The sequence below is a fragment of the Odocoileus virginianus genome, chromosome 5, assembly GCF_023699985.2.
Source record: "Odocoileus virginianus isolate 20LAN1187 ecotype Illinois chromosome 5, Ovbor_1.2, whole genome shotgun sequence".
Lineage (NCBI taxonomy): Eukaryota > Metazoa > Chordata > Mammalia > Artiodactyla > Cervidae > Odocoileus > Odocoileus virginianus.
Window position 1 is genome coordinate 34168021 of NC_069678.1, and position 27565 is coordinate 34195585.

The following is a 27565-nucleotide window of genomic DNA, read 5'->3' on the forward strand; positions in this document are numbered from 1 at the left end:
TTAGTATCTCATTGAAATATGGACAACTCAGGAAGCATAGTGGTTTTTATTATTGTAAATGAAGTTTTGTTTCCTCAAAGATGGAGATTATGGAAAAGATTATTTGATTAGTTTATTAGGATTGATGACTGCTATAACACTAGCTTAAAAAGGAAGTCCTTGAAAAATATGTAGATTGATAGTAATTTCCCCATATTTTCATTCTAAAAGTCTCGTAGAGTTTTTTATTTTCTTGTTTTTCTTTCTTCTTCCTCATAGCTTCAGGGAGGGTAGCTTCATATGAAGTAAAAACAGCCATGCTACTGGCAATGAAGTTTTAGTCTGATAAAAGAAAACTGAATGAAAAGTAAGGAATGTTGATGAGTTCATTTAACAAGAATGATATACCTAAGTTAATAAAGATTCTTTAGAGTGGCCTAAAAAAGTTTCATCAACAACAAAGTTATTTAAGATAAAATGAACAGAGGAAGAAGCTGACACTTTAAACCAGACCAGAGGCCAAGTCAGGCAAGAGAAATGCTTCAATATAGCTTGCTGTTAACATACACCAAGAGATATAGGTTGTGAACTAAAATACTTTGCACCTACAGAGACTTGACTCTTTGCAATTTTATAGCTACAGCATATTCAATGGAGAGTGATAGCTCTACTGCAAATAAATAAGAAGGCAGTAAGAAATGGAGTGGGGCAGAGTAATTCTACATGAGAAGAAAACCACCATTAAGGCATATGTATTTTGAGAAGATGAGCATCTTGCTGTGACAGTTAAAAAGCCCAAGTTAATTTTCCACTTTGGGTCCCTTCTGATGCACATTGAAAAATGACACCAGGAAACTGACACCAGAGCAAAACTACACATGTCCTTTAATACATGAAATGTAGCCACTAATTTGCTTTGAGTGAATTTATTCTGGCAGTTCTAAGACCATGTGTGTAAGATAGAGATGATACCCCATATAATGAGCTTCACAGCACCTAGCTTATTGGTTATGGTATTTTGATACAATGAGTCCTTTACCAGAAATTGCTTGTGCATTCAACCAGGAGTGGTAATGTTAAATTGATAAAAAAAAAAAACTTATTGTAATAAATTACAGTTCAAAAAGAAGGACTTTGCCTAGATAGGACAAAAACTTAAGGTTAAATTTTTATACAAGGATTTTTCCTTTCAATTCTGAGAATGGGATGTGTGTGTGTGTGTGTTTGAGTAATAAAGGCTCATAAGTGGCTGATTCACTGTAGTGGTAACTGGGGTAGCTGACTGAGGGAAAGTGTATGTCTATATGTATGCATATAATCTCTATATGATTTCTGTACATTATGTGTGTGTGCTAAGTTTTGTGTCCAGCTCTACATAACCCCATGGACCATAGCCCGCCAGGCCGCTCTGTCCATGGGATTCTTCAGGCATAAATACTGGAGTGAGTTGCCATGCCCTCCTCCAAGGGATCTTCCCGACCTAGGGATTGAACCCCAGTCTCTTAGGTCTCCTACATTGGCAGGTGGGTTCTTTGCCTCTAATGCCACCTGGGAAGCCCTCTATGCATCACAATATATATTACTTACATAAATAATTCAGGGGACTATATTACACATTTAGCCAATGCTGTAAATATCTCTAGCTTGGCTGACTAGTATCTACTGAGAAATAATACTCCAAGTCATTAAAATATATTAAAAGAGGAAAGGGATTGCTTAACCTGATTCAAGAGGTGGTGTACCCAAGAGTATCTTGCAAAGGGAAAGGAAAAAAAAAAAACCACAAACTCTTGACAGTAACTTCCTATTGTGATTTGTTCCTAAAGAAATAATGAAAATTCATGTTACTGAAAGTACGCTGAAGGAAGCATTTAATACTATACTGTAGCAAATAGTTCTTTACTAAGGAGAAGATGGATTGGGTGACACAGGAGAGGTCTACATTTGTTTCTCCTTTCCTCCTGATCTGTCCCTCATTAAACACTTTTGTCTCAAGAAAAGAACAGCATGGTGCCCAAAGAGGCTTCTACTCAGTCTTTACAATTCTTCATTCCTTCCTTTATTTAGTAAAACTGTAAGAGGTTTTTGTTTTGCTTTTATGCTTTTTTGTTCCATATAGGAGTCCAGGAACCATTCACCTTTTGTTCTTGGTAGTTGAAAAATGTAGCATATGGTAAACCTTTTCACTGAATAGGTATTCACGATCATGCATGTGAAAAAGCATTAGAAGAATTTATGAGACATATGGGGACATGGGCTGCATCCGAGACTAAAATCCTGATCACAGGCTTTTATGTTATCTACTATGATAACTTGTTCGATGGGGGAGGTAAAAACACCTCTCCATTCCTTCCTCAAAGGATAGAACAAATGGAGTTGTGGTACATAATTTAAAAAATCTTAACAGGAATTTGTTTTTAAAATCAAATCATTCTAGAGGCTGTTCTTTGCCATATTCAAGTAATTAAAATAATCAGTGCTATAGTTTTATAATGTTTTTGAAATATAGTGGTAATTATCAAAGCAGAAAATGCTCAATGACCAAAATTTTAGTCTTATGCCTTTTTCCAACTCTTAATTGTGTATACTTTTATACAATAATTTCCATGACATGTTATGCTTGTAAATTCATTTTTAAAACAAACTTTCAAGTTGGCAAATCTTACATAGTAGGGAAGATGTATAATTTGCTCTTAATTTAGAGGACTGCAAACTCCAGCCTTATAATCAGTTTATTTTGAAAGTCTACTATTCTCTTATTTGTTTGGAAAGTTTCAGAGATCACATAATTATATGTGGAATATAGGAGAGTAAAGATTAGAAAACAAACACCTTGTTGTTACTTAAAAACAGCATTGTTATCACATCTGTGCAATCATAAGGAAGCTGGAAAGGGTGAACAATCAGGAAAAAGAATATTTGAAAGAAAATGTCTAATTTTTAAACTCTATTGTTAAAAACATCAAATTTTAAACTCTGAAAAGGTCCTTCAGATTTTGCTTTGCATTGGAAGCCCTAGTACACTGATTATTGACAAATGTAACTTTAGCTCAGCAGTTGAAATAGGTACTATTGCTATTAGAAATATCTTATGAAATGACTAAAGCAAAGAAATTTGAGGATTTTCTCATTTGCTTAATGAGAGGTAAACCCATTTCATTCATTGTAACTATTAGTGCATATGTGTTTTCTTAGAAGTATGGCTTGAATACCATTTCATGATTCTAATTAGGCTACTGCCTTTTGGTGTCTTCATTTAACAGGTAATGTGAATTTAACAGGGACTTTGCTGTGCTCTCTGTTGTATTTTTATAGTATGCAAATAAGTTCAAAATGCCAACACATTCATTATGCTGTATAAAGTTTATACCAGAAAGGTTCCAATCACTTTGAAAAAGATCCTATCATTATTTCTGTTGTAAATCCCTATGCCAAGCTTCTGAGAAGGAACATTTCAAACTGAAATTTGGAATGTAGATGAAACCCTAAGATGTTTACAAAATGTGGAAATATCTTTGATTTGATTCCCAAGTATCAGCAGCATATGAAGGCAAGGGAAGCATTTATTCACTGATACAATGAATGTTTATTAGTTGAATATCATTCATCATTATCCTGAAAAGTGAAGGGCGTTAGAGGGTTTCGTTCTACTGTTGTTGACCAAAGTGCCCATTGTTGGCAGATGCAGCAGCTCCAAGTGGAGGACGAGGAAGCATAAGGGTCCAAACATGGAAAAAGCTTCTTGTAAAGAAAAGTCAGATAAGGTGATGGAAAGTGTGGTGGGGTTGGGGTTTGATGAAGAGGAGGAAGGAAAGCAAAACAAAAGCAAAAATGGAATCATTTGTGTGAAAGGAAGTGCACAGGCTCCATCATTTATTCAGTCATATGGTTTTCACTCAGCTCCTTTTCCGTGCCTGTTTCAAAGCAGGTGCTGAAGCAGGTGGTCTCATGGGGAGAAAGGTAATGAAGGAGTACTTACAAAAGGGCATAGGGGAAAGACAGGGGCAATGGAGATGCATGTTTCTCCTGCAGAGCATGGGTGAGAAGAAATGCTTCCAGCTTTGTGGTCTAGAGTGCATGTTCCTTAGACCTCTCAGGGAAAGGGCATGGTTCCTAAGTCCTCTCCCACTCTCCAGACTTTCTTCATCCAGCATCACAACCCATTGCAGCATGCTACTCTATCTTTAACGTGGAATTTGTTTACAGTATTGGTCTCTTTGGATATTCCAAATAAGGAAACATACATGTCTGAGGCTCAAAGTCCTTAGAATTGTTTCTGAGTGAGTAGGAAAAAAATTGTAATCTCAATTCTGATAAGACAATTTAAGCCAAAAAATATAAAATTTAATAAATGGTATCCTAGCTATTAGTCAATTTCCTAGTATTTTAGTGAAATCTAAATAATTTTTAAATATCTACAAGATGTGAATTGATCTATACAATTTGATTCTATGGATCTGCCTCCCTTTTTTACACTACATTAATTTACAAATATGCCCACAATATGATACTACCAAAAGATCAAAGGAGCACATGAAGATGATGCTTTCTACCCTTTCCAATGGCATGTTTTTAAGTCTTATCTGTGGATGTTTAAAACCAAAGTGTAGCGCTATTTCAAAATGTCATTGTTTGCACTCTAACTAAATTGTAGAAAATGGCAAATCTGAATATGACATTATTCTCTTAGTCATAAAAAATAATTGAATTTCATTTAGAAGTATTTAATGTCAAATATATAACACTATGTTATTCTTGGAATAATCCCTATGAAATAAATGTGGTAAATCAAATTATTCCCATTTTATAGATTGGGTAGCTGATGCAAAAAGATATTTAAATGATACGTTAGTATTTGATTATTCCTTTAACAAGTAAGTAGAATCACCTCACTATTCTGTATCCAAACTCTTCTTCCAGTGGAGCATACATTCCCACTGAGGTGAGAAAGACAGTAACTATTTTAAATAAAATGACATAATAGTGCCATGGGAAAGAAAATAGAGCTGGGAGGGGATGGTTTGCAACCTTAAAGTGTCACTGAGGCGATGACATTTTAACAGAGACAGGAGGGAAGTATGGGGGAGTGCCTGTGGGTGTCTGGAGAAGAATATGGAAGGTTGAGGCAGAGTCAGAGTCCCCCAAGGGTGGGCAGCTTATCCCACAGTAAGTTGGATTTAAACATTCCTATAGCTGAGCGCCGAAGAATTGATGCTTTTGAACTGTGGTGTAGAAGACTCTTGAGAATCCCTTGGACTGCAAGGAGATCCAACCAGTCAATCCTAAAGGAAATCAGTCCTGAATATTCTTTGCAAGGATTGATGCTGAAGCTGAAACTCCAATACTTTGGCCACCTGATGTGAAGAACTGACTCATTTGAAAAGACCCTGATGCTGGGAAAGATTGAAGGTGGTAAGAGAAGGGACAAAGAATGAGATGGTTGGATGGCATCATCAACTCGATGGACATGAGTTTGAGTAAGCTCCGGGAGTTGGTGATGGACAGGAAAGCCTGTCGTACTGCAGTCCATGGGGTGGCAAAGAGTCAGACACAACTGAGCGACTGAACTAACTGAACTGACAGCATTTCTCTGAGGTAATAGCACATAGTTGGGAATGAATAACTTGTGTGTTTTTAGAAGTCCCTGACTTCCTAAAAGCTTTCCTTTTAACGAACACTTACTGCATTTCAACTATTATTTATTTCTGTATTCAACGAATACTTTTGTGTTCCTAATATATGTCAAGTACATTAGTAAACAGAACAAGCAGTCCCAGCCCACAAGGGACATATGCTGAGATGGAAGACACAACCTACATCCTCCAGAAGCTTACCATCCATTGCTTAAGACACAATACCACTGTCTTACACAACAGGATTATCTAATTGAATGTGCATTAAACATGCAGTCATAGTTAATGAGAGCAAAAGAGCTACATCTCATAAAATAATTACAATAATGTTTAGTATTTACATAAAATTTTCATTTGGGATTTAAAGTCTTTACAGAAAATAATCTTTGTAATACCCAAGTGCTACATGTTTGGTATTGGAAGAAGTGCGCAAACTATCTCATGTAGTTCATCATTCCACATAATTTTCTTGAGAGTTTCTTTATTACTATTTTATTTTTAATTTCTTTTTTTCTTCAAATTCCTATGTCACATTTTAACATGGTATTAGTTAACCTTATTAATTTATGAAGGTATTTCATTAGGTGAATATTTCCTCTAAATAGAGAAAGTTTTAAACTGAAATATAGAAACTTTATATTTCAAATCAACTCCTTTATGTGCCTTTGAAAGGCTAAGTCCTTGAGTGAACTACATCAATACAGCAACATATCATGACCTTTTAAATAGAAGAAAAATCAAATCTCATACACAGGTTTTATGTAGGTAACATTTTTGTGTACATGGAATTCACATTTTATGACTTCAGTTGACTTACTGCAACCTCAGTGAAGGGTCGACAGTGATCAGTCAGTTCAGTTCAGTCGCTCAGTCATGTCCAACTCTTTGCGACCCCATGAATCACAGCACACCAGGCCTCCCTGTCTATCACCAACTCCTGGAGTTTACTCAAACTCATGTCCATCGAGTCAGTGATGCCATCCAGCCATCTCATCCTCTGTCGTACCCTTCTCCTGCCCCCAATCCCTCCCAGCATCAGGGTCTTTTCCAATGAGTGAACTCTTGACATGAGGTGGCCAAAGTATTGGAGTTTCAGCATCAGTCCTTCCAATGAACACCCAGGACTGATCTCCTTTAGGATGGACTGGTTGGATCTCCTTGCAGTCCAAGGGACTCTGAAAAGTCTTCTCCAATACCACAGTTCAAAAGCATCAATTTTTTGGCTGTCAGCTTTCTTCACAGTCCAACTCTCACATCCATACATGACCACCAGAAAAATCATAGCCTTAACTAGATGAACTTTTGTTGGCAAAGTAATGTCTCTGCTTTTTAATATGCTATCCAAGTTGGTCATAATTTTCCTTTAACAACCTAAATCCAGTTAGACATTGTAGATTAAAGCCAGTGCCATGCTATGGAGGCAGTAAATGGCTTATAGGTATAAAAATATATAATAGTCTTGATAGTTTTATATATGAACTTTTTCTCCATTATTGCAGCAAGTACTATAATCTTTATAGAGATGAACTAGAATTTTTTTAATAAATAATAAGTAACAAGAGGACATCCTTCCTTCCATAGACATTTGTTAAATGCATTAGATGCTATGCAATGCTGAACCAAAAGATAAGAAAATAAAGGTGAATAAAAAGTAACATGTTTTTCCATTGAGTGGAGTAAGGGAAGACAGTGATATAAATAAGTACACATTTGTGATATAGTGTGACAGGAACTGGAGTAGAGAAGTAAATTCATCACCCTCAGATATCAGTAAAGACAGTAGTTCTGTCTTTGAGATCATTGAGTGCAGTAGAATAGAAGTTAGCTCTGTGTTAGAAACTTAAAGAGTGAATAGAAGATATATGGTCAGAGGAATGGAGAGGACTATAGAAAGAAGAATCTGCGCACAGAAGAGAATGGAAACCTAAAAACAATCTGGTGGCCAGTATATATAGGGAATTCAGTTTGGTGGGTCAAGATAAGGGACAGCAAGGTGATTTGGAGCCAGATTATAAGGGGCCAGTACTACCCTATTTTCATTCCTTAATGTTTTTGTGGTTAGGAAACAGCAGATCATCTCATTGGGTCTTTCTCACTTGATCTTCCTTTGACTTCATGATTTCCTAGGGAGTTCCACCTGCCTATCCTAGCTTAGATGGTATTTATTGAGTCACAGTGAAATAATACATTGAGCAAGAACACAGCAATAATGTTAGTCTCTGAGAATAAAAGTAATAAAAATTGACACACATTGAATAAAATCTACTGAGTATAAAAATAAACCCACAAGGTTTTCTATAAATGTGTATTTAAGGAATGCAAAAAATGATTCAGAGGAAAAAATACTATAGGTAGAGAGTTCAAGATGTATAGTTACTCTTGTTAGCTATACAATCATGAGTATTACTTAACTTCTTTAAATACATTTTTTCTTTCATATATGCAAATCCAGGCTGATCAGTTTCTCTTCATCATGATTAGAGGTAATGCATGTGCTTGGGGCTTCCCTGGTGGCTCAGAGGTTAAAGCGTCTGCCTCCAATGTGGGAGATCCAGGTTCAATCCCTGGATGGGGAAGATCCCCTGGAGAAGGAAATGGCAACCCACTCCAGTACTCTTGCCTGGAGAATCCCATGGATGGAGGAGCCTGGTGGGCTACAGTCCACGGGGTCACAGAGAGTCGGACACGACTGAGCGACTTCACTCCCACTATGTGCTTGGCAAGTTGCAAGTACACAGCAAGTGCTATTTCTTATTGCTGTTATTGTTAAACTTAATAAAAGTGGTATCAGTTAACTTTGGCTATATAATAAAACACCCCAGACTTAGTTGCTTGAAACAACTATTAATTTAATTCACAATTCTGCATGCATATGAGTGATTTGGGTTGAGTTAAACCATGGTTCTTCTGGTCTCAGCTTGTCTTGCTCCATCTATAGCCAACTTTCAGGTGGGCTATGGGCTGACTGGTTCCAAGTAGCCTCAGCTGGATGGCTCATCCCTGTTCCATGTGATCTCTGATCCTTCAACAGGCCATGCTAACTTGATCACATGACTAGGCAGGATTTTAAGAGAGTAAACAGAAAAGGAGGACAGGCCTCTTTCAAGTTGTGGCTTGATACTGGCACAACATCACTTCTGCCATATTCTGTTGATTGAAACAAGTTACAAAGCCCAGATTCAAAAAGCAGGTAAGTAAATCCCCCACTTAAAGAGTAGCTACACATTTACATTGCAGTGACTTCCCTGGAGGCTCAGCTGGTAAAGAATCTGCCTGCAATGTGGGAGAACTGGGTTCCATCCCTGGGTTGGGAAGACCCCCTGGAGAAGGGAATGGCAACCCACTCTAGTATGCTTGCCTAGAGAATTCCATGGATAGAGGAGCCTGGCTGGCTACAGTCCACGGGGTCCCAAAGAGTCAGACACGACTGAACAACTAACACACTACATTGCAGAGGGGTATGAGTGCAGAGAAGGCACACTTTTGTTCAAATGATTTACCACAAGAGGACTGAGAACACAAAATCAACTAGAATCTCTAATGTAAATTGAAAGGATGGGAAATCAATATGGTATTGTCTTGATGTAGTCAAGAGTAACTTCGAGTCAAAAGACCAGAGCTTAATCCCTGCCTCTGCTATTGATTTATTTGCCCCTGGTAAAATATATTATCTGTGCTCATTATTCTCAATATAAGGTTTTCTACGTTCAAAATTATTATGCTAAATAAATTAGATAATAGATGTGAAAGTGTGTATTAAGTGTAAATATATAAATATATGATTTTTATTCTTTGATATAAAGTATATTTTATTAAATATGAGAGGTTCTTAAATACTCTTGCCTTGAACCATCTGTCTGTTCTTATTGTCTCTGTAGACTATAAAAATTTACTTACATTTAGATATTGTAAATGTAATGCAATGCATTATTTAACTACTTGGATTACTTGCAAAGTGTTACTTTCAGTCTCTTTTCTCAGTTACCTATTTCAGTATTCCTTTGAGGCAAATATTTTTTGAATCCTAATTAAATATAAGGTAAAATACTAGATGCTAGTTTTTTCATTGGAAAAGACCCCGATGCTGGGAAAGGTAGAAGGCAAAAGGAGAAGGGGGTAGCAGAGGATGAGATTATTAGACAGCATCACCAACTCGATGGAGATAAATTTGAGCAAGCTCCGGGAGATAGCGAAGGACAGAGGAATCTGATGTACTGCAGTCCATGGGTTCGCAAAGAGCTGGACATCGCTTAGTGACTGAAAAACAGCAACAGCTAGACGCTAGCAATACAGTGATGAAAAATATGGGCTCTAACCGACTAAACTTTGGTCATCTTTTGAAAAACATGGAAACACCAATTTAATACAATATAACAAATATTATGATAAAGAAATGCAAAGGATGCTGTGGGATGTCAGAATAGGGTTGCCTGACAAAGAGATGGAAGGGTGAACAAGTAAGGCTTCCTAGGAGAGGTAATGTCCAAAAGAAGAGCAGGGATTTGCTAGGCCGAATAGTCTAAAATTCAAAGCAAATGATCACCTGGTTAGAAACCATTGTTTTCGCCCGTTGCTTGAATAAACCTGGCTTCTACCTATGTATGCAGCTCCATTGCCCATGAAGTGAAGCCATTCATTTCCCCCAAAGCTAACTGAACTCCTTGAGAGTCCTTAAACAGAGCATATTCCTTAAAGGCAACGCACCTTGCCTTTGTTTCTGCTGCTTAGTACAAGTTAAGTACTCTTGGCTGTTTTATTCTAATCAGTTTCCAATAAATACTCATGTATGATTTCAGAATCAGTTAAGAGTTACTGTTCTATGAGACCTTCCCTGATTCACACAGGTGCAAATAATCACTTTTTCCTTTCTGCTCTCACTGTATGCTGTTTCATACACTATAATTATTTTTGTATCAATTTACATATGTCTGCTTTATTATACCATATGCTCCTAGAGCACAGGGACCATTCCTTATTCATTCAGACAAAAAGAATAGACATATGGTCAAGAGAATGCAGAATACATGTTACATTCAGGAAACAAATATTTAATTCTTTGTGGTTGGAGCAAATGTTGCATTGTGGTCTTGTATAGCATATTAAAGAGTTGGATTTTTATCTTGAAGTCAGATTTGAAGCAGAAGTGTGATATGATCAGGTTTGTCTCTTTAGATAGATCTGGCAGATGGCTTAGGCTGATATCAGAGATGGGGAGACTAATAGGAATCTATTTCAGTAATCCAGGGGAGCAAGCGTGAACATCTTAACTAAAGCAGTTTTGATGAAAGAGTCAGAGACACCTAGAAGAGATATTTGAGGAGTAAATTAGAGCAATACTTCTCAAGCTTTCCTGCAGGTTAGAATTACCTGGAGGTCTTGAGAAAACACTGATGTCTGGGCCTAAATACATACAAATGTAGGAGTTATGTTTTTAACTCTCCAGATGATTTCAGTGCTCACGCAACTTTGAAAACCTGTGGACTAGAGAGTATTTGGAAATAGGTGGATGTAGGCAATGAGAGAAATGTAGAAAGAAAATCTAGTTTTCTAACTTTGAACAAAAGCATAGAGTACAAGCATATTTAATGGAGAGAGAATGCAAATTCTGGGTGGAGAAGTTTAAGTTTGATTTTGGGCAAGTTGAATGTAGGTTCTTGAAGGTAGTTTAAGATGCTGTTCTTATACTCAGGAGAAAGACACAGGTTGGAGGCGTTTCTGAAGTTTCTACATATAGGTATTACCTGAAATCATTATGAATATGATGTCTAAGGGATGTGAAACAATGCTAAAAGAGGACCATGAGTACAACCTGAGGATGTTAATATGTAAAAGACGGTCAGAGGCAGAAGAGGCTGAGAAGGAATAGCAAAAATAGGAACAATAAGGATGAAAGGATATATCTCAAGAGCCCACCTGAGGAGGGTTTCAATCAGGAACCTGGAGGTGGTTAACCATCTCAGTGCTGGAAAGAGTTCTGCTAAAGGTTTGGGCTGAAAAGTATCTAATTTTTGTAACTGGTGACCAATTGTAGATCAGTTTTTGGATACAAAGGGGATGAAAATTAGATAAAAAACTAGTAAAGTAAAAGTGAAAGTCAGTCAAACGTGTCCAACTTTTTGTGACCCCTTGTACTGTACAGTCCATGGAATTCTCCAGGCCAGAATACTGGAGTGGGTAGCCTTTCCCTTCTCCAGGGGATTTTCCCAACCCAGGGATCGAACCCAGGTCTCCTGCATTGCAGGTGGATTCTTTACCAGTTGAGCTGCAAGGGAAGCCCAAAAACTAGTAAGAAGTGATCAAAAGAAGAGGAAAAAACAGCAGTTACTATAGTTTCTGAGTAGTCTCCAGTTGTTCATTTCTTGTTCCAGTGGAAAACATCTCTGATTTTTTTTCTTTTTTTATTTTTTGCTCATATTGCTTTATTTTATTTTAATTGGAGGCTAATTACTTTACAATATTGTAGTGGTTTTTGCCATACATTGACATGAATCCGCCATGGGTGTACATGTGTTCCCCATCCTGCACACCCCTCCCGCTTCCCTCCCCATCCCGTCCCTCTGGGTCATCCCAGTGCACCAGCCCTGAGCACCCTGTCTCATGCATCGAACCTGGACTGGCTATCTGTTTCACATATGATAATACACATGTTTCAATGCTATTCTCTGATCATCCCACCCTCACCTTCTCCCACAGAGTCCAAAAGACTGTTCTATACAATCTGCATCTCTTTTGCTGTCTCGCATATAGGGTTATCGTTACCATCTTTCTAAATTCCATATATATGCGTTAGTATACTGTATTGGTGTTTTTCTTTCTGGCTTACTTCACTCTGTATAATAGGCCTCAGTTTCATCCACCTCATTAGAACTGATTCAAATGTATCCTTTTTAATGGCTGAATAATATTCCATGGTGTATATCTACCACAGCTTTCTTATCCATTCGTCTGCTGATGGGCATCTAGGGTGCTTCCATGTCCTGGCTGTTGTAAACAGTGCTGTGATGAAAATTGGGGTACACGTGTCTCTATGAAAACTTTGTGCACATTTTGTAACTTTGAACATGGCTTTTACATATTAGAAATAGTTGTATAAGCGAGATATGTGTATGTCCCAAAATAAGCAAAGAAAGAAAACACTAAATTTTAAAATAATATAAAGAAGAACTTTAATAAGAGTACTATTCTCATTTGCAACCATTAAGTTAGCAATAACCATATAAAATTTGAAGAGCTTGTGAGTTTTACTCTTAATGTTCTTCTCTCAATGTGTATATTTCAGGAAAATTGTACCAACCTCATTTTCACTATATTCATATAATGGCATAAAGAACATTTACAATTTGAATGTTTTACAATTAATTAATATTTAATGAACATTTTTTTTAGTTTAAATGTCTTTGAAAATCACATGTCCCATGTTATTTTTCCTCCTCAATGTAGTATAATCCCGGTAGTGTTAGGAAAGATTTTGTTAAATTGTTTGAGAAAACCTAACTTGACTACTTGTTACACTGTTCCCCTTTGTCACTTTGCACTTTGCCAGTTTTTCCCTACTAAAAACTTTAGGTTGTCTTGAAGCTGAACTGTTGACTAAGTTTCCATTGTAGGTCACAGAATGATTACAGAATACCAAAATAGTATTTCCAAACCTGTGTTGTAATCATAGACTGCACATGCTTGGAAATTTGACGAGACAGCCAAAGATAAAACTTGGAAGTTTTATATTGTTCTTCACCTTAATTTTTGACATGCAGACTTCATTGTCATTCAGCTTGAAAAAAAATGCTTAATAAAATCATTTTATTTATTCCATAAGGAAATGAATTATATAAAAAATAATTTGACTGGGAATTGTGATTCTTTAATTTAAAGCTTTGAAGGATGACAGTTGAAGACATTTAGCACTATTTTTTCTTGCTATGGAGTAAGTGTCCTGTTTTTTTTAACCTATGAAGTCTTTTTCAGGGAGAAACAGCACAAAATCTTATTCATAAACTATTATAGTTGGCATTTTGTATGCTTTAGAACATTAATGTTTAATAGAAATTGAATGTTTACAGATTGTAATTTTAGGCTACATGCATTAGTCAAAATGAATGTCAAAACTATGTAAAACTGCAATTTAAAAGTATTCTCTCAACAACAGAATTAGATATAAGAATGCCCTCTTATGGAATGAATCAAATTTTAGTGACCGAAGCAACCAAAAACATCTTGATAAGATGAGTTTCAACTTTAAAGTAATTTATAAAACCTGTTTTATGGTCAGCCGTGTAAAGGGAGCTCTCTTCTTTGTTCTAATTTTCTAAATTATACTGTCGTTTTACTAATTTCATTTTACAAAAACATATAGTGATTAAATATTTTTGCCTTTCTAGCCTAGTAATCTTACCGTAACCCCTTGGTAAATTTTTGTTCCCATTTTCTTAGATGTCTAGGTCAGTACTTTCATCTCCCTCTCATCCTTCTAAACCTCTGTCTCTACTTCTCTTAACCATCAGTAGGAGACCTCATCTGTTACATGGTAAAGAAAATCTAAACATCATGGAAGATAATTTCACCTTTTCCACACCAAATCTGTAAACTCAACTACATCCATTCCTGTTTTCTGTCTGTTCTGACTTTTAACATTGTTAGATTGGAAACAATGCCTCTGCTCCTTGCACAGTTTACATTCTCTACTTATGTGGTAGATTCATCATCACCTCTTGGCTTTTCAACAGTTTCCTCCTCTTTTCCATGTCACTTCCACCGGTATAAAAACTTATGTAATATGTAGCCCATTAAAAAAAAGAACAAACTCTCACTTGCCCTCCCACAGCCCTTCATTTGCTGCCTCATTCCTCTTTCAGCAAGCCCACCAAAACTATTAGCAGGCTTTGTGTATCGCTTCCCTAATTCCTTCATGTTCTCTTTACTCAGTCTACTATAGTCTGCCTATCTGTCCTCCCTGCTTCACTGACACTTCTCTTGTAAAGGTTACCAGTGGCATCTGTATTGCCAACTCCTCTGGACTCTTCTCTGTTTTCTTACATCAGCTCTCAGAAGCATCCATCCTCATAAATTTCTCCTTTCTTTATGGAACATTTCCCCCTCTTGGCGTTTGTGACACCACATTCTAATGTGACTCTAGGTCAATCCTCATCTCTTTCATTTTGTCTTGTTTTTTTCTATTCTATTTGTAAAGTCACTAACTAAGCCAGGTGGCCTTTAAATACCATTGATGATGAAATCTTAAAATATTCGCTTTCAACCCTAACTTCTTTAGTGAATTTTATACTCATGTATCCAGTGTCACAAGTGATGTCATCACTAATAGTTTGCTAAATATTTTATATGTAATATATTAAAGTCAAACATCTTAACAGTTCCTGACTTATAATTGCACTAGGCTTTGTCCCATCTCAGTGAAGCATCTATGTTATATTCAGTGGCTCAAGCCAATAATCTAGGGATCATTCTTAATTTCTTCTTTTTTCTCACCTCCTGAATATAACCATTGACCCATCTAGCTCAGATTTCCATGTCTGGCCATTTCCATTAATATTACACAAGTCATGTTATTTCAACTTAACTGGACTGTCCGCTTTTATCCTACAGCCCCCTCATTCCGTTCCCCTATAAAGTAGCCAGCATCTTTTAAAAACATAAATCAGATAATTTAAACCTTTCAGTGGTCTCCTGGTACCTCCCATATGCATGCACACGTGTGTGCTCAGTCATTTCAGTTGTGTCCTACCCATTGTGCGACCCCATGGACTGTAACCCACCAGGCTACATGGGATTCTCCAGGCAAGAATACTGGAGTGGGTAGCCATGCCGTTCTCCAAGGGATTTTCCCCACTCAGGGATGGAACTGGCATCTCCTGTGTCTCCTGCATGGCAGGTGAATTCTTTACCGCTGAGCTGCCAGGGAAGCCCCATTACCCCTGTAAAAAAAAACCAAACTCCCACAGGTTTCAGCTCCCAGAGAAATGACTGCTTCCTTCTTCTTTCATTTCCTTTTGCACTCTTCTTGCCCTGTCATGAAGCCCCAATAACAAAGGCCTTCTATTTTGAAGTGTATCACGATCACTCCTACTCCAGAGTTCCTGAACCTGGAATGCAACTCATCTAATATGACTTTATACATCCCTGTGATTCTCCATCTTGCTCGCCTGTAATGTTTTTAAATCTTGAAGCAAAAATAATCCAAATAATGCTTTCTTTAATGACTTTTTTCTCCTCCTAAAAATGTAGGGACTTTCCCTGTTTCCTTCATCACTTTAGAGTTACAGTTACTGGCACATAGGTCTCAAAGAAATACTGATTGTTGAATAATCAAAGACTCTGAATCAGTGTCTTAAACTCCTCTATATGTCATTTAGTGCCTACTACAGTAGATACTCAGGTTTCATACTAAGTGATTAACTAATATTGTTTGAATCTCTCACTTGACTCTTAAAATGTTCATAAAATGTAGGATTAGTTAACACACTATATAGCATTTGGTTTTTATGTGTTTTAAAATATGAGCCATAAAAATGGAACATTAGAAATGGCATAAATTAAATGAAATATAGGGAAATGTTGCTGTGTTTTAAAAATGTTTCATTGGGTATTCATTTCTAGTAACTTTTCATGATGTTTCACAACATAAAATATACATTAACTCTTTTTTTCCATAAGAAAAAAGTAACCTGTCTTCCTTTGCTTGATTAAAAACCAAGCACTGCAAAACACGGAAGGGCTTTCTAATCCTCAAAGAAAGATTAAATTCTGTTCAGTGTTCTTTTACTGTTGATGTGTTTTAGCCTGGCTTTTTGAAAAATCCTTGTATCTTTTAATCAAGAATAAAATGATTTGGGGTCATCTTTATTCCTCTGAAATAGAATGTCAACATATATTTCCACAAACCATCCCTTGATTTTAGATAAAGATATTTAGACTTCTTAGATAATTTAGCCATTAAAAATAAGGTATAAAGTTATTTTTCCTTTAAATTTACTTGACAGAAAAAAATGCTTAGGAAGTTATTTTAAAAGTGACAATTTTAGTTTTGCATGTAGTAATTGTCAAGACTGTCAGTGATAGAAACCAGAATATAACTTGAGTTTTCTCAGGTCAAAGTGATATTTATTGGTTCACTTGAACAGGCATGTTAGTGGTACATCAGACTTAAAAGTGATAGAACCATGTCTCCATCTTGCATCTCTACTTTGCTCTGTCTCTGCTTTTTATCATCCTAGTGCAGCTAGCTTGGAGTGGGAGTGTGAGGGTTGGCTTGGGTAAGTAAGGAATCCGTCAGTAATTACTAGCTGCTATGAACACACTTCATTCCAGTTTAGGGACCAAAGAGGAAAAAAGTCTTTATCTCCCCAGCTCAACTGAAGGACTTTAATGAGAGTAGAGTAGCTGATTACTGTGATTAACCCTGTTGGAGATATTTTCCCAGCTTTTTGGGTAAGAAGGTAGAGTCTGTTTTTTGAAGATGAGGAACAGGGTAGTGCTTAACTGTTCAGAGCACACAAAACTTCTGTTTGCTCAGCATAATCTATCTCTCCCACCTGTGGCCACCCGTTCCCAACGACAGCATGCCCTAAATCATACCCAGTCACTGCGTTCCTAGGCATTTGATGGCACCAATGTTCAGCACAGTTCTCTGGGTGTTATTTACTTCTGTCTATCAAGCCCAAATGTACTCCTCATAATCTTGGTGACTTAAAAGGTAAATGATGATTCTAACCAATCCAGGCACAATCAATATATATTTGAAGAAAAAACAGCTTTGTCAAAATAAAAATCACCATTTAGTAAAGAGGAACTATGTTAGTCCCTTCTTGAGAACATCTATCATATCCAGTTGTCAGGGCCAGTAAACCTTGCTTTCCTGGACGTGGCTTTCTTGGTCAGCCCGTCTGCCCCCCTGGACCCTGCCCACTAGAAGGATCTTCCCTGTTGTCCTCTGTGGTGCCTGAAAGGGACACCGGAGAGGAGGATGCCACCCTGATTTAGCAGTCACTTCATATTTATATAGGAGTATAAACTTGAGGGTTACTTTGTCAAAACTGGAGGCAAGTTTTGTTTTTGTTTTTTGTCTGTGTTTCTTGGTTTTGAATAATAGAACTCCCCCAAATCCTAGGTCTACTGTTTGTCTCTTTTACCACAGAATCAGTATCTAATGCTAAAGTCATTTTTTTCAGTCTGAATCTATGAATCTAACCTTGCTCTTGACATTTTACCATCAAGCTTGGGGAGTCTGCTCCTTCCCTAAATCCTTAGATTAACCTTTCTTTATAGAACAGTCTTTGGACTCTGTGGGAGAAGGCAAGGATGGGATGATCTGAGAGAATAGCATTGAAACATGTATATTATCATATGTGAAACAGATCGCCAGTCCAAGTTTGATGCGTGAGACAGGGTGCTCAGGGCCGGTACACTGGGATGACCCAGAGGGATGGAATGGGAAGGGAGGTGGGAGGGGAATTCAGGATGGGGAACACATGTAAACCCACGGCTGATTCATGTCAATGTATGGCAAAACCCACTACAATACTGCAAAGTAATTAGCCTCCAATTAAAATAAATAAATTAAAAAAATAAAAAAAGATGTATTTGTTGACTTGACCTTGAGGCCACTGAGGACAATAGGATCTGTCCACCTTCCCCCAGCCCTCATCCCAATTGGTTTTCATTTCAAATGAAGTCCCCCTCTTTTACATGCAAGGAATACTCAAGAGGAGGTAACAGTGTAGTCCCTGAAGGTCTGGTACCTCTGGAGAATTTCTCCCTGGTTCTGTTTTCTAACTGGAGGGTGGGGAGAATGACGTCAGATTTTATAGCATGTAAAATGGCAGAAAGAGTGTATTGAAGATGCATAATTATGCTGGAGACCCTTTCTTGGATGCAGATGGGCAAGTTTGGAAGTTGACTTTTCACTTTCTTTCAGCCCCTGTAGAAAAGGCCAAGGGTCATTCTTGCATTTTTTTTCCTCCCTAGTTCTTAAAAGCTACACAAAAGTTGAATCCTAAACTCAATTAAAAACAATCATGCATTCTTAATTTTCCTCCTCTATTCACCATCTACTTTTACTTTTCTCTGTTCCTCTCTCTACATAGGAATCTGTTTGAATACACTGTTTCTTAGCATCATCTTACTTTTGTCTGACTAAAGTTGTAAGATTTTCTCAGTCACTCACAATCAGCCTCTCAGATCTCCTGATTCTTCTTTTTCAATCTTAATACACACAGTTTCTGTGTATTTTGACATCTGACCCTTTCTCTGTCACCAAAACCAGCATTCCCAACTGTTCTGCTCACTCTTCTCTCTAAATCATACAATAATCATTTGCCAAAAGTTTTTACCAATTGTTTATTTTTTCCCTTCTCTAACTCATGGTGTTCATATCTGCTTAATCTTAAAAGGATAAACTGAAAATGCAACTCTCTGTTCCTAAACCTTTAGTGACCTCGTACATTTATTCAATCAATTCTACTATGTGCCAAACATCATGCTGGTTATTGTAGATAAAATGATGAATGGTGCAGAGCAATCCAGGCACCCATGGAGGATTATAGTCTATCAGGAAAAAATTGACCCAGCATTAAGGACAGGCTTATTCAGTATTTAGAGCTCTGGTATTCAGAACTCTCACCTGTATGATTATAGCTTATTTTCTTTCTCTTACTGATAAAAGCATTCATCTGACTTGTTCATCACATCTTTGTTTTTTTTTTTTTTTTAGACAAAAAAAAAAAAAAGCTGTTTGTGGTGAGAGCTCAGTGGCTTTTAGTGGACTTTTTCCACTAGACTCTGTGGCTTTAGATTTGGCACAGACTTTGTGTCATGATCTCATAGTCTTTAAATGGTAATAATAAAAAGTAATTACTGACATATACTGAATATTTACATTAGGCCAGCAAAAACTAATGACTAAAAGCACAGATTCTCAGTTAAATTTCTGGGTCTGAGTCCTGGCTCTGCTGTTTATTAGCTCTGAAACCTTTGTGTCTCAGTGCCTCAGCATCTTCATCTGTAAAATGGGAAGAATAATTTGAGAATGATTAAGTAAGTTAATAGGATAAAATCCATTAAAACATTACCTGGTACATTATTAGAGCCATAAACTCTTAGCAATTTGATTATTACTTTTCTAAGTAGATAGTAGGTTTCCCTGGTGGCTCAGTGGTAAAGGCCCTGCCAATGCAGGAGACATGGGTTCTATCCCTAGGTCAGGAAGATCCCCTGGAGAAAGAAATGGCAACCACTTAGAGTATTCTTGCCTGGGAAATCCCACGAACAGAGGAGCCTGGTGGGCTATAGTTCATGGGGTTGCAAAAGAGTCAGACAACAGCAGCAAGTAGATAGTAGTGTTATCCATATTTAACCAATGAGGAAATTAAATGTCTGTCCAGGACCACACAGTTAGTGATAGAGTCTGAACTCTAATCTAGACATTCTGGCTTCAGAGCAGATACTAGTAACTACTACTCCATGAAGCCTCCATTATAACATACTGTAATACTGTAGTTAAATAATCAACATTTAACAAACTTTGAAACCATAATTCACTCTGAATATGTAAGGTGTAATTATCCATACTATAATAAGGTATGATTGAAGAAGACACTAATTCATTTCCTTTCCATACCTTGAAACCTTTTAGCTCTATCAGTAATTACATTAATAAATATTTCTACATCATTATGGGCTTCCTAGGTGGCTCAGTGGTAAAGAATCTGCCTACCACTTCAGGAGATGCTGAAGACCAGGGTTCATTCCCTGGGTCAAGAAGATCTCCTGGAGTAGGAAATGGCAACCTGCTCCAGTATTCCTGCCTGAAAGATCCCATGGACAAAGGAGCCTGCTGGGCTGCAGTCCATGGGGTCACAAAGAGTTGGACGTGACTGAGTACGCACACACTACCTCATTGTATAAGTTAAACAACTCTTTTTGCATATGCAAATTCATGTAATTCTCACTATCACTTTTTGAGGTTGGCAAAGTCAGTATTATTATCTCCATTTTAAAAATGAGAATGCTGAGGATCAGAAAGTTAAGTAACTTGCTCAAGCATTCAAAGACAGTAAATGAGAGTCTCTATCCTAAGTCTGAAGCCCCAGATCTTATCCTTTGCTTCACTATAATTCCATGCTGTAATTTACTGATTTCTTTCAGCAGGTGGAAAACTAATTTTTATGATATAATTTACCATTATAAACATATATATATAAATATCATAGACCCCTGTGTACAAAGACAAAACTATTTGAACTAATTTTTCTTTCCTTTCTCTTTTTAAAGATTGTGATTGCTAGCATCATGTGCAGTTACAACAGAAATGACTGGATGGAACTCTCCAGAAAGGCTGAGGTAATGATTTCTTTATATTTATTTTATTTCTTCTCTTCTATTTTTATTAGTTTTAAATAAAGAGCTGTCATGAAAAATAACCCAGTAGAAGAAAAATTGAGTGAAAAATGGTAACTTAAAACATTTCTATTACAATTTGTTTACCCTGTGTTTTCATTAAAATGATGGAAATATAAATTTAAAAGGAATCTATTCTATAAAAGTAGTCCCTTAGATTTCACACACTGCCTAAAAATCCTTTATTCTTTGACTCCATATACCCTTTATTTGCATATTAAGCAAATTGTATATTATGATGGATGCCATGATAAAATTTAATTCTACCTTTGAGAGTCTAACTTGATCTTACCTTGCCTTTAGGCAAGCTAGTTTGACAGCAGGAAAAGAAATTTTGAATATAAAGCTCTTGAATATTTAAAATATAAAAGGTTCATTTAATACTATTCTAGTTTGAATACAGACATGCATAAAATGGTAGGACAGAATGCTCCTGAATGGAACACTAGTCAGCGAGTTTTCTGTAATATAAATTGAATCTTGCACAAATGCAAACAACTAACCATGTGCCTCAAATTTCTATTTCAAATAGAAAAATACATGCTTAAAATTATGTACTTATGTCCATTGCCCTATCGTGAAAAACACTGTAGCTGGGGTTTCTTGAAAACCTCTAAGATGTGAAGACTAAACCTAACAATAATTGTGAACTAACAGCTATGCCTTATAAAATGTTATAAAGCTTTTTATAACATTTAAATATTGTGATTGTACAGTTTATTTGGGTATCTTAGATCTGTGAGGGCAAAAATTGTTTCTGGAACTTAGAGGGATGAAATTAAATATGATCAGTAATTGGCTTCATGATCTTTGTTGCTGGGTCCATTTTACACATGTATTTGCCTAATTGACCATGAAATTTTCCACAGAGCCCAGGTTTGGCATGAGTTTTGCCAATTTAAAGCTGACTATGATGAATGGCTTTATCACACTACTTGCTCCTCTGCCTTCTGTAGAATAAGATACTGAACGTGTTTTTGTCAATAATGTGTTAATTTTTTTTCTTTATGATTTTTTTCCATTTATTTTTATTAGTTGGAGGCCAATTACTTTACAATATTGTAGTGTTTTTTGCCAAACATTGACATGAATCAGCCATGGATTTACATGTGTTCCCCAATACAGTATACTAATGCATATATATGGAATTTAAAAAGATGGTAACAGTAATTTTTAAATAAGCCAATTTTACTTTTAAAAAGTCAAAAACTTTTATATATGCATAAAGATACAGCTTAAAGATACTTTCCATATTTCTCACATATATCTAATATATATCTATCTCATATATATCTCAGCTATCTCATACATCTCATATGTGAGATATATAATATCTCACATATATCTAATTCTTTATTGTAGTTTTATTCAATATTATTTTCTAGTTTCTCATTAGCAATCAATCAGAGTAAAAGGGGAAGGAAGAAAGAAAGGAAAGTGTGTTTGAAAGAAAGAAAAGGAAAAAGATATGCCTTCCATTCAGTCAAAATAGTCTGTTAGATTTCTCAACAGAAGAGCAATTTACATATCAAGGAGTTCGACCTATAGTGTCAATTAAAAAAAAAAAAGTCCCCTCTCATCTTTGAAATATGGACCAGCTCAGGGCATAACAAATGAAAGAACTATCCCCAGGTCTTCATATTCCCCTGGAGGGAAGCAATAGGCAGCATGATTCCATCATAGCTCATATGGTAGGCACCCAGTAAAGCATTGTAGAGTCAGTATTTGGTTGTTTCTGTGAACACATGCTTCACAGCAGATTAAAACAGATTTTCTTACAATGGAAGAGCCCACATTAAAACAAATCAACAAAAACAAAAGTGTTCAAGCCAAAGTTACTATACTACTTACAGTGTACATTTGTTTGGGGGTGGTGATAATGAAGGGTAAGAATCTGAGAGAACATACCAGCTGTTCTACAAGCCATTGCTTTTAAGTTCAGCAAATCACTTAATATGATGATGGATATACTTTAAATTCATGAAGTTCCTCTCTATAGAGTAGATTAATTCTTGAATTGCACAACAGGGAATTCAGAAAATCTTGCTATCAGCTCTTTACTGTTATATCTGAAAACAGAAATGCATGTGTGTAACAGCAGAGCAGATCCAGTTGTACAAGAACATGAAAAAAATAGAGATTGAGAGAGAAACTCTATATCAGAATGAAAATTTGGACAAGAAGGGACCATTATTATTTATTTCATTGGAGACTACCATTTTATTGTATTATTTTGAATAAACATTTAAGACCATGTGTGGGGGTTAAAAAAAAAAAAGAAACCTAGCACATTCTTAGAATATGGTAAAATCTACCAGATGCTGTTTTTAAAAGTCAGTGTGTGCAGTATACCCTTTTTTTCACATGCATATTCTTGGAAATAGAACCATGTTGAACCAAACTTTCCTTTTCACTCTAACTCTCCAGAATATACATGTTTTTAATGTCTTATTCCTCAACCTGGTTTTAATTTGTCTTGTTTTTTGAGCACCATAAAACAGAAGCAGCCTCCGAAAAAGTTTTTACAGCTTGGTGTCAAATCAGTAGCATTGTTAGACTTGGTTCAATTTCTTTGGTTCAGGTATCTGATCACATGCTATTCTAATTTTCTTGGACATTGATAAACTATTCCAATTCCATGGAAGGAAGATCTCTGAAGCACTTACTATTTGCAGAGTCTCTGGCCATACAAAACAAAGGTGAATAAAGTATAGCCTCAGCTATGTAGACATGTTCACAGTTTAAATGTGTATACCAAATTGAACCATACCCCATAGTAGATCTTAAATAGATCTTGAACTCATTTGAATAGATTTGGAATCCATTTCTTTCTTAATGGGTGTTAGCTTAGAAAACAGAGCCTGAGTCAAAATTAATGTGAAGATGCTTCACTGAAGGATTCAATTCCAAAGCAATAAGAATGGAGGAAGGGGGGTGAGGGGAGTGAAGGCAATGGGAAGAAGGGAAAGCAGATGGAGCGTGGTGCGTTCCAGAGCTGGCTGCCACTTCACAAGGAGATGGAGCCAATTGCTCAGCCATGTGGGATGGGAGGGCTGTGTGGGATCATCCTGCTTCACAACAGTTTAGAGAAGAAGATGAGTGAAGGACATATCTACTGGTTCCTTCTGTTTCTTCTTTCTCACTCGTCACACTTTACACCCCAAAGGTTTACTTTCTTCTGCACATTTGGGCTGTGGGTCCTTCCCTCCTTAAGCAGCTGCTTCAGAAGCCAAATCCCACAGCATGTTGAGAGCACTGGCCCTCCTGGAGCTCCCACTCTGACATGTTCAGTGGAGAGTCCTGCTCTCATTCTGAGGGAGCTATGAGAGCTGGCAGTGACAGAAAAGCAGAAGATAGCAACAGGGACCAAGGTTCTTTTTTAAGCTAGTGGCAAAAGCTTGGGTGGCAAGTAAGGCCACCAAATTTGAGGAGACATATAAATTAGGTGTGGCTCAATATGCATTGCACTTGTGTGTGCTAAGTCACTTCAGCCATGTCCAACTCTGTGTGACCCTATGAACTGCAGCCTGCCAGGCTCCTCTGTCCATGGGATTCTCCAGACAAGAATACTGGAGTGGGTGGCCTTGTCCTCCTCCAGGGGATCTTCCCAACCCAGGTATCAAACCTGCTCTTCTATCTAACCTGCATGGGCAGGCAGGTTCTTTACCACTAGCACCACCTGGGAAGCCCTCAATATGAGTTGCTACCATCCTAATCTGAAAACCCCATTATCTCTTTGCTTTCAATCAACTCACAGTCTTTCCACTAGCTTTCTTACCATGTAAAACTCTTAACTTGACCTGTATGATCTGGTACCTGGCCATTCCCCTGGTGTCTCCTTGGGTTTGTTCTTTACATTCCAGACTCCAATGGCCTTCTTTTACTCCTCCAACACACTTGTACCTCAGCGCCTTTGCCATTACCCTGGGCTGAAATGCTCTCTCTTCCTCCTCTCGGAGCTCCTGACTAGTAGTTTAACCCCCTGTCCTATTCCTTCTGAAATCCTATCCTCAGGATCTAGTTTATCATAAAGTTAATGAAGATTAAGCTTCAGAGCCCTTACTTATACAAGCTACTTCCAAGGCCCTGTACCTGATTTTCTCTTTTTAATTTTTAAATCATTTTTATTTTCAAAGAAGTATCTGCAAATTGTATGAACTTCAGGCTCCTCCCCCAAATCTGGGCTACCTCTGCTCATGCCTTTTCTCCACAGAATTTAATAAAACTGGTGATTAACAGTGATGTCATTAGCTCTTCACCTGTCTTCTTATGACAAAGCAAACTGTCTCGGTGGAGAACTCATCTGGTTCACTATTTAACCCCCAATTCCAAACACAGGGCTTTACGGGTCAGTGGACAGTCCTCAGATATTTGTTGAATGAAGCAAAATAAAGGCAAAGAGCTGATATACAGGCATGTGACAAACAAAAGGAAGCAATTACAGAGTCAATGGGAAGAATGAATTTGATTTGGCACCATGAACTTGAGGTGATTAAAATCCAAAGCTGAAGGTCAGGGATTTGATGGTTGATTGCCAAGGGTCTGACTATAACTGGTAGGCCAAGACAAGGAAGGTCCAGCCGAGAGGCATAGGTGTCAAAACCAGGTGACCATACTATTCCTAGCAGAGAGTCCAAATAAACCACTTTGAAGCCAGGTTCCTTTCATTTTTGTTTTTTTAATTAGGATCTGGACTAGCAGTATTTCATAAAATTAAATAGATGTTGAAGTTAGGAAATCTCAACTAGTCTGAGATACAAAGCAGACAGAGGTACATGATAGGAGTACGTAGGACCAGTTGGATGTAAGTCCCTGAACACTAACAGTCAGCAGGACAGAACAGAATCAGGAAAGATAGATGTCTACTTGGAAATGAGAGATAGTCACAGACGTAGTGCCCAGTGGGGCCCAAGCCAATCTAGTGTTTACTTGTCTCAGGTCCACTCCAAAGTGGTCTAAGATCCCAGAGAACTTGGGTCCCCAGTTTTGAATAGTTGAGACTGATTGACAGTGTTGCTATGTAGAAAGTTGGCAGTGGGCCTCATGTATTCTTTTAACAGAAGAAAATTAGAGAGAATCCAAGAAGTGTCCCTGGAGTAGGCAGTGGCAACCCACTCCAGTATTCTTGCCTGAAAAATTCCATGGACAGAGGAGCCTGGCAAGCTGCGGCCCATGGGGTCACAAAGAGTTGGACATGATTGAGTGACTGACTGAGCAGACCCCAAGAAATGTAGCTTCATGTCTTTCTACGCTGCTTGGTCTCTTATGTCCGTTATTTGTTCCCCTTGACCCATGGAAGACTTCTCTTCCCACTCGGGCTCTGATGTACAGCCCAAGCCACCCTCTGTCGTTCTCGCTTGCTCAGGCTCTGACGCCCCCACTGGCCTCTCGTGGCTCTTCCACCAAACTTCGTAGTCACCTCCCTTGCTCATCCCCAGCCAGTGACTTTAGAACCACAGAGATCGATAAGGAAGGGAGAGGTGAGGAAAGGAGAAGGAAAAGAACTGTGTACCCCGTTTTGTTGGACATATTGTACAAGGGTTTGTGGTTTTGCTTCCCTAATTTCTCTGAGAGGTTTTACAAAATGATTCAGAGAATTTTAGAAATCACGTTACTACCACGACTCTGAGAATTTCTTAGAATAGTTTTCTGCCACCACTTCCCCCGGCCCCAAGTGTGGATTTTTGTTGTTTTGTTGTTCAGTCACTCAGTCGTGGAATTCTCCGTGGACAGAGGATACTAGCAAGAATGCTAGAGTGGTTTGTCATTTTCTACTCAAGAGGATCTTCCCAACCCGGTGATTGAACCCTCATCTCCTGCATCTCCTGCATTGGCAGGCAGATTCTTCACCACTGAGCCACCTGCGAGGCCTCCAAAGTGTGTATATAGCTACTTTATATTCTTTCTCAGATCAAAGCTGAGGAGAGGCAAGTTGGAGATTGTAACTGAATGGATAGATGGATGGATGGATAGATGGATAGACAGTGAGACAGGTGGTTAGACTAGATTAACTTCTTATACTTACATAATATTTACTGCAGTCCAGGCACTGTTCTAAGTCATTCGCTTTTATTAAATTTATTTGTACCTTAGAAAAGCAACCTTATGAGGTACTTTTCTGTTTTCCATGTTTTGGAAATGAGGAGACTGAGGCCAAAAGTTAAATAATATGCTAATATGTTAAATAATATGCTCAAGTTCACACAGCTAGTATGTGGTAAAAGTGGGATTCAAACCCATGAAATCTGGCTCTATAGTCCATGCTATTAACATATCATTCTACTTCATGCCGATAAACAGATGATAAATAGATAATGTATGAAATTAGAAGCAGCAAATTTTCTATGTCACTGCCTTCACTAGATTATTTTATTGTATAATCATTTAGGTGAGGCAGAATAAACTCTGGGCTAAGTGACTAAACTAAAAAGCTTGTGACTAACAGGAGTCAGAATGCATGGCCAGTTTCAGTTAATTTAACATTTCATGGTAATTCAGCAATTAAGGCTTTCTGAATGCATGTGGTTGCTTGGAAATACAATTAA

The 27565-nt window shown here is 37.4% G+C and overlaps 1 protein-coding gene across 2 annotated transcripts in view; it reads left to right on the plus strand.

The window, feature by feature from the left end:
* The window catches only part of DPYD (dihydropyrimidine dehydrogenase), a 904243-nt gene that overhangs the window by 572886 nt on the left and 303792 nt on the right, over positions 1 to 27565 (plus strand). For both annotated transcript variants that reach the window (XM_070467755.1, XM_070467756.1), the window contains one exon: positions 20895 to 20963. In XM_070467755.1, coding sequence (XP_070323856.1) covers positions 20895 to 20963 — 69 coding nt within the window. The remainder of the gene's footprint in view (positions 1 to 20894; positions 20964 to 27565) is intronic.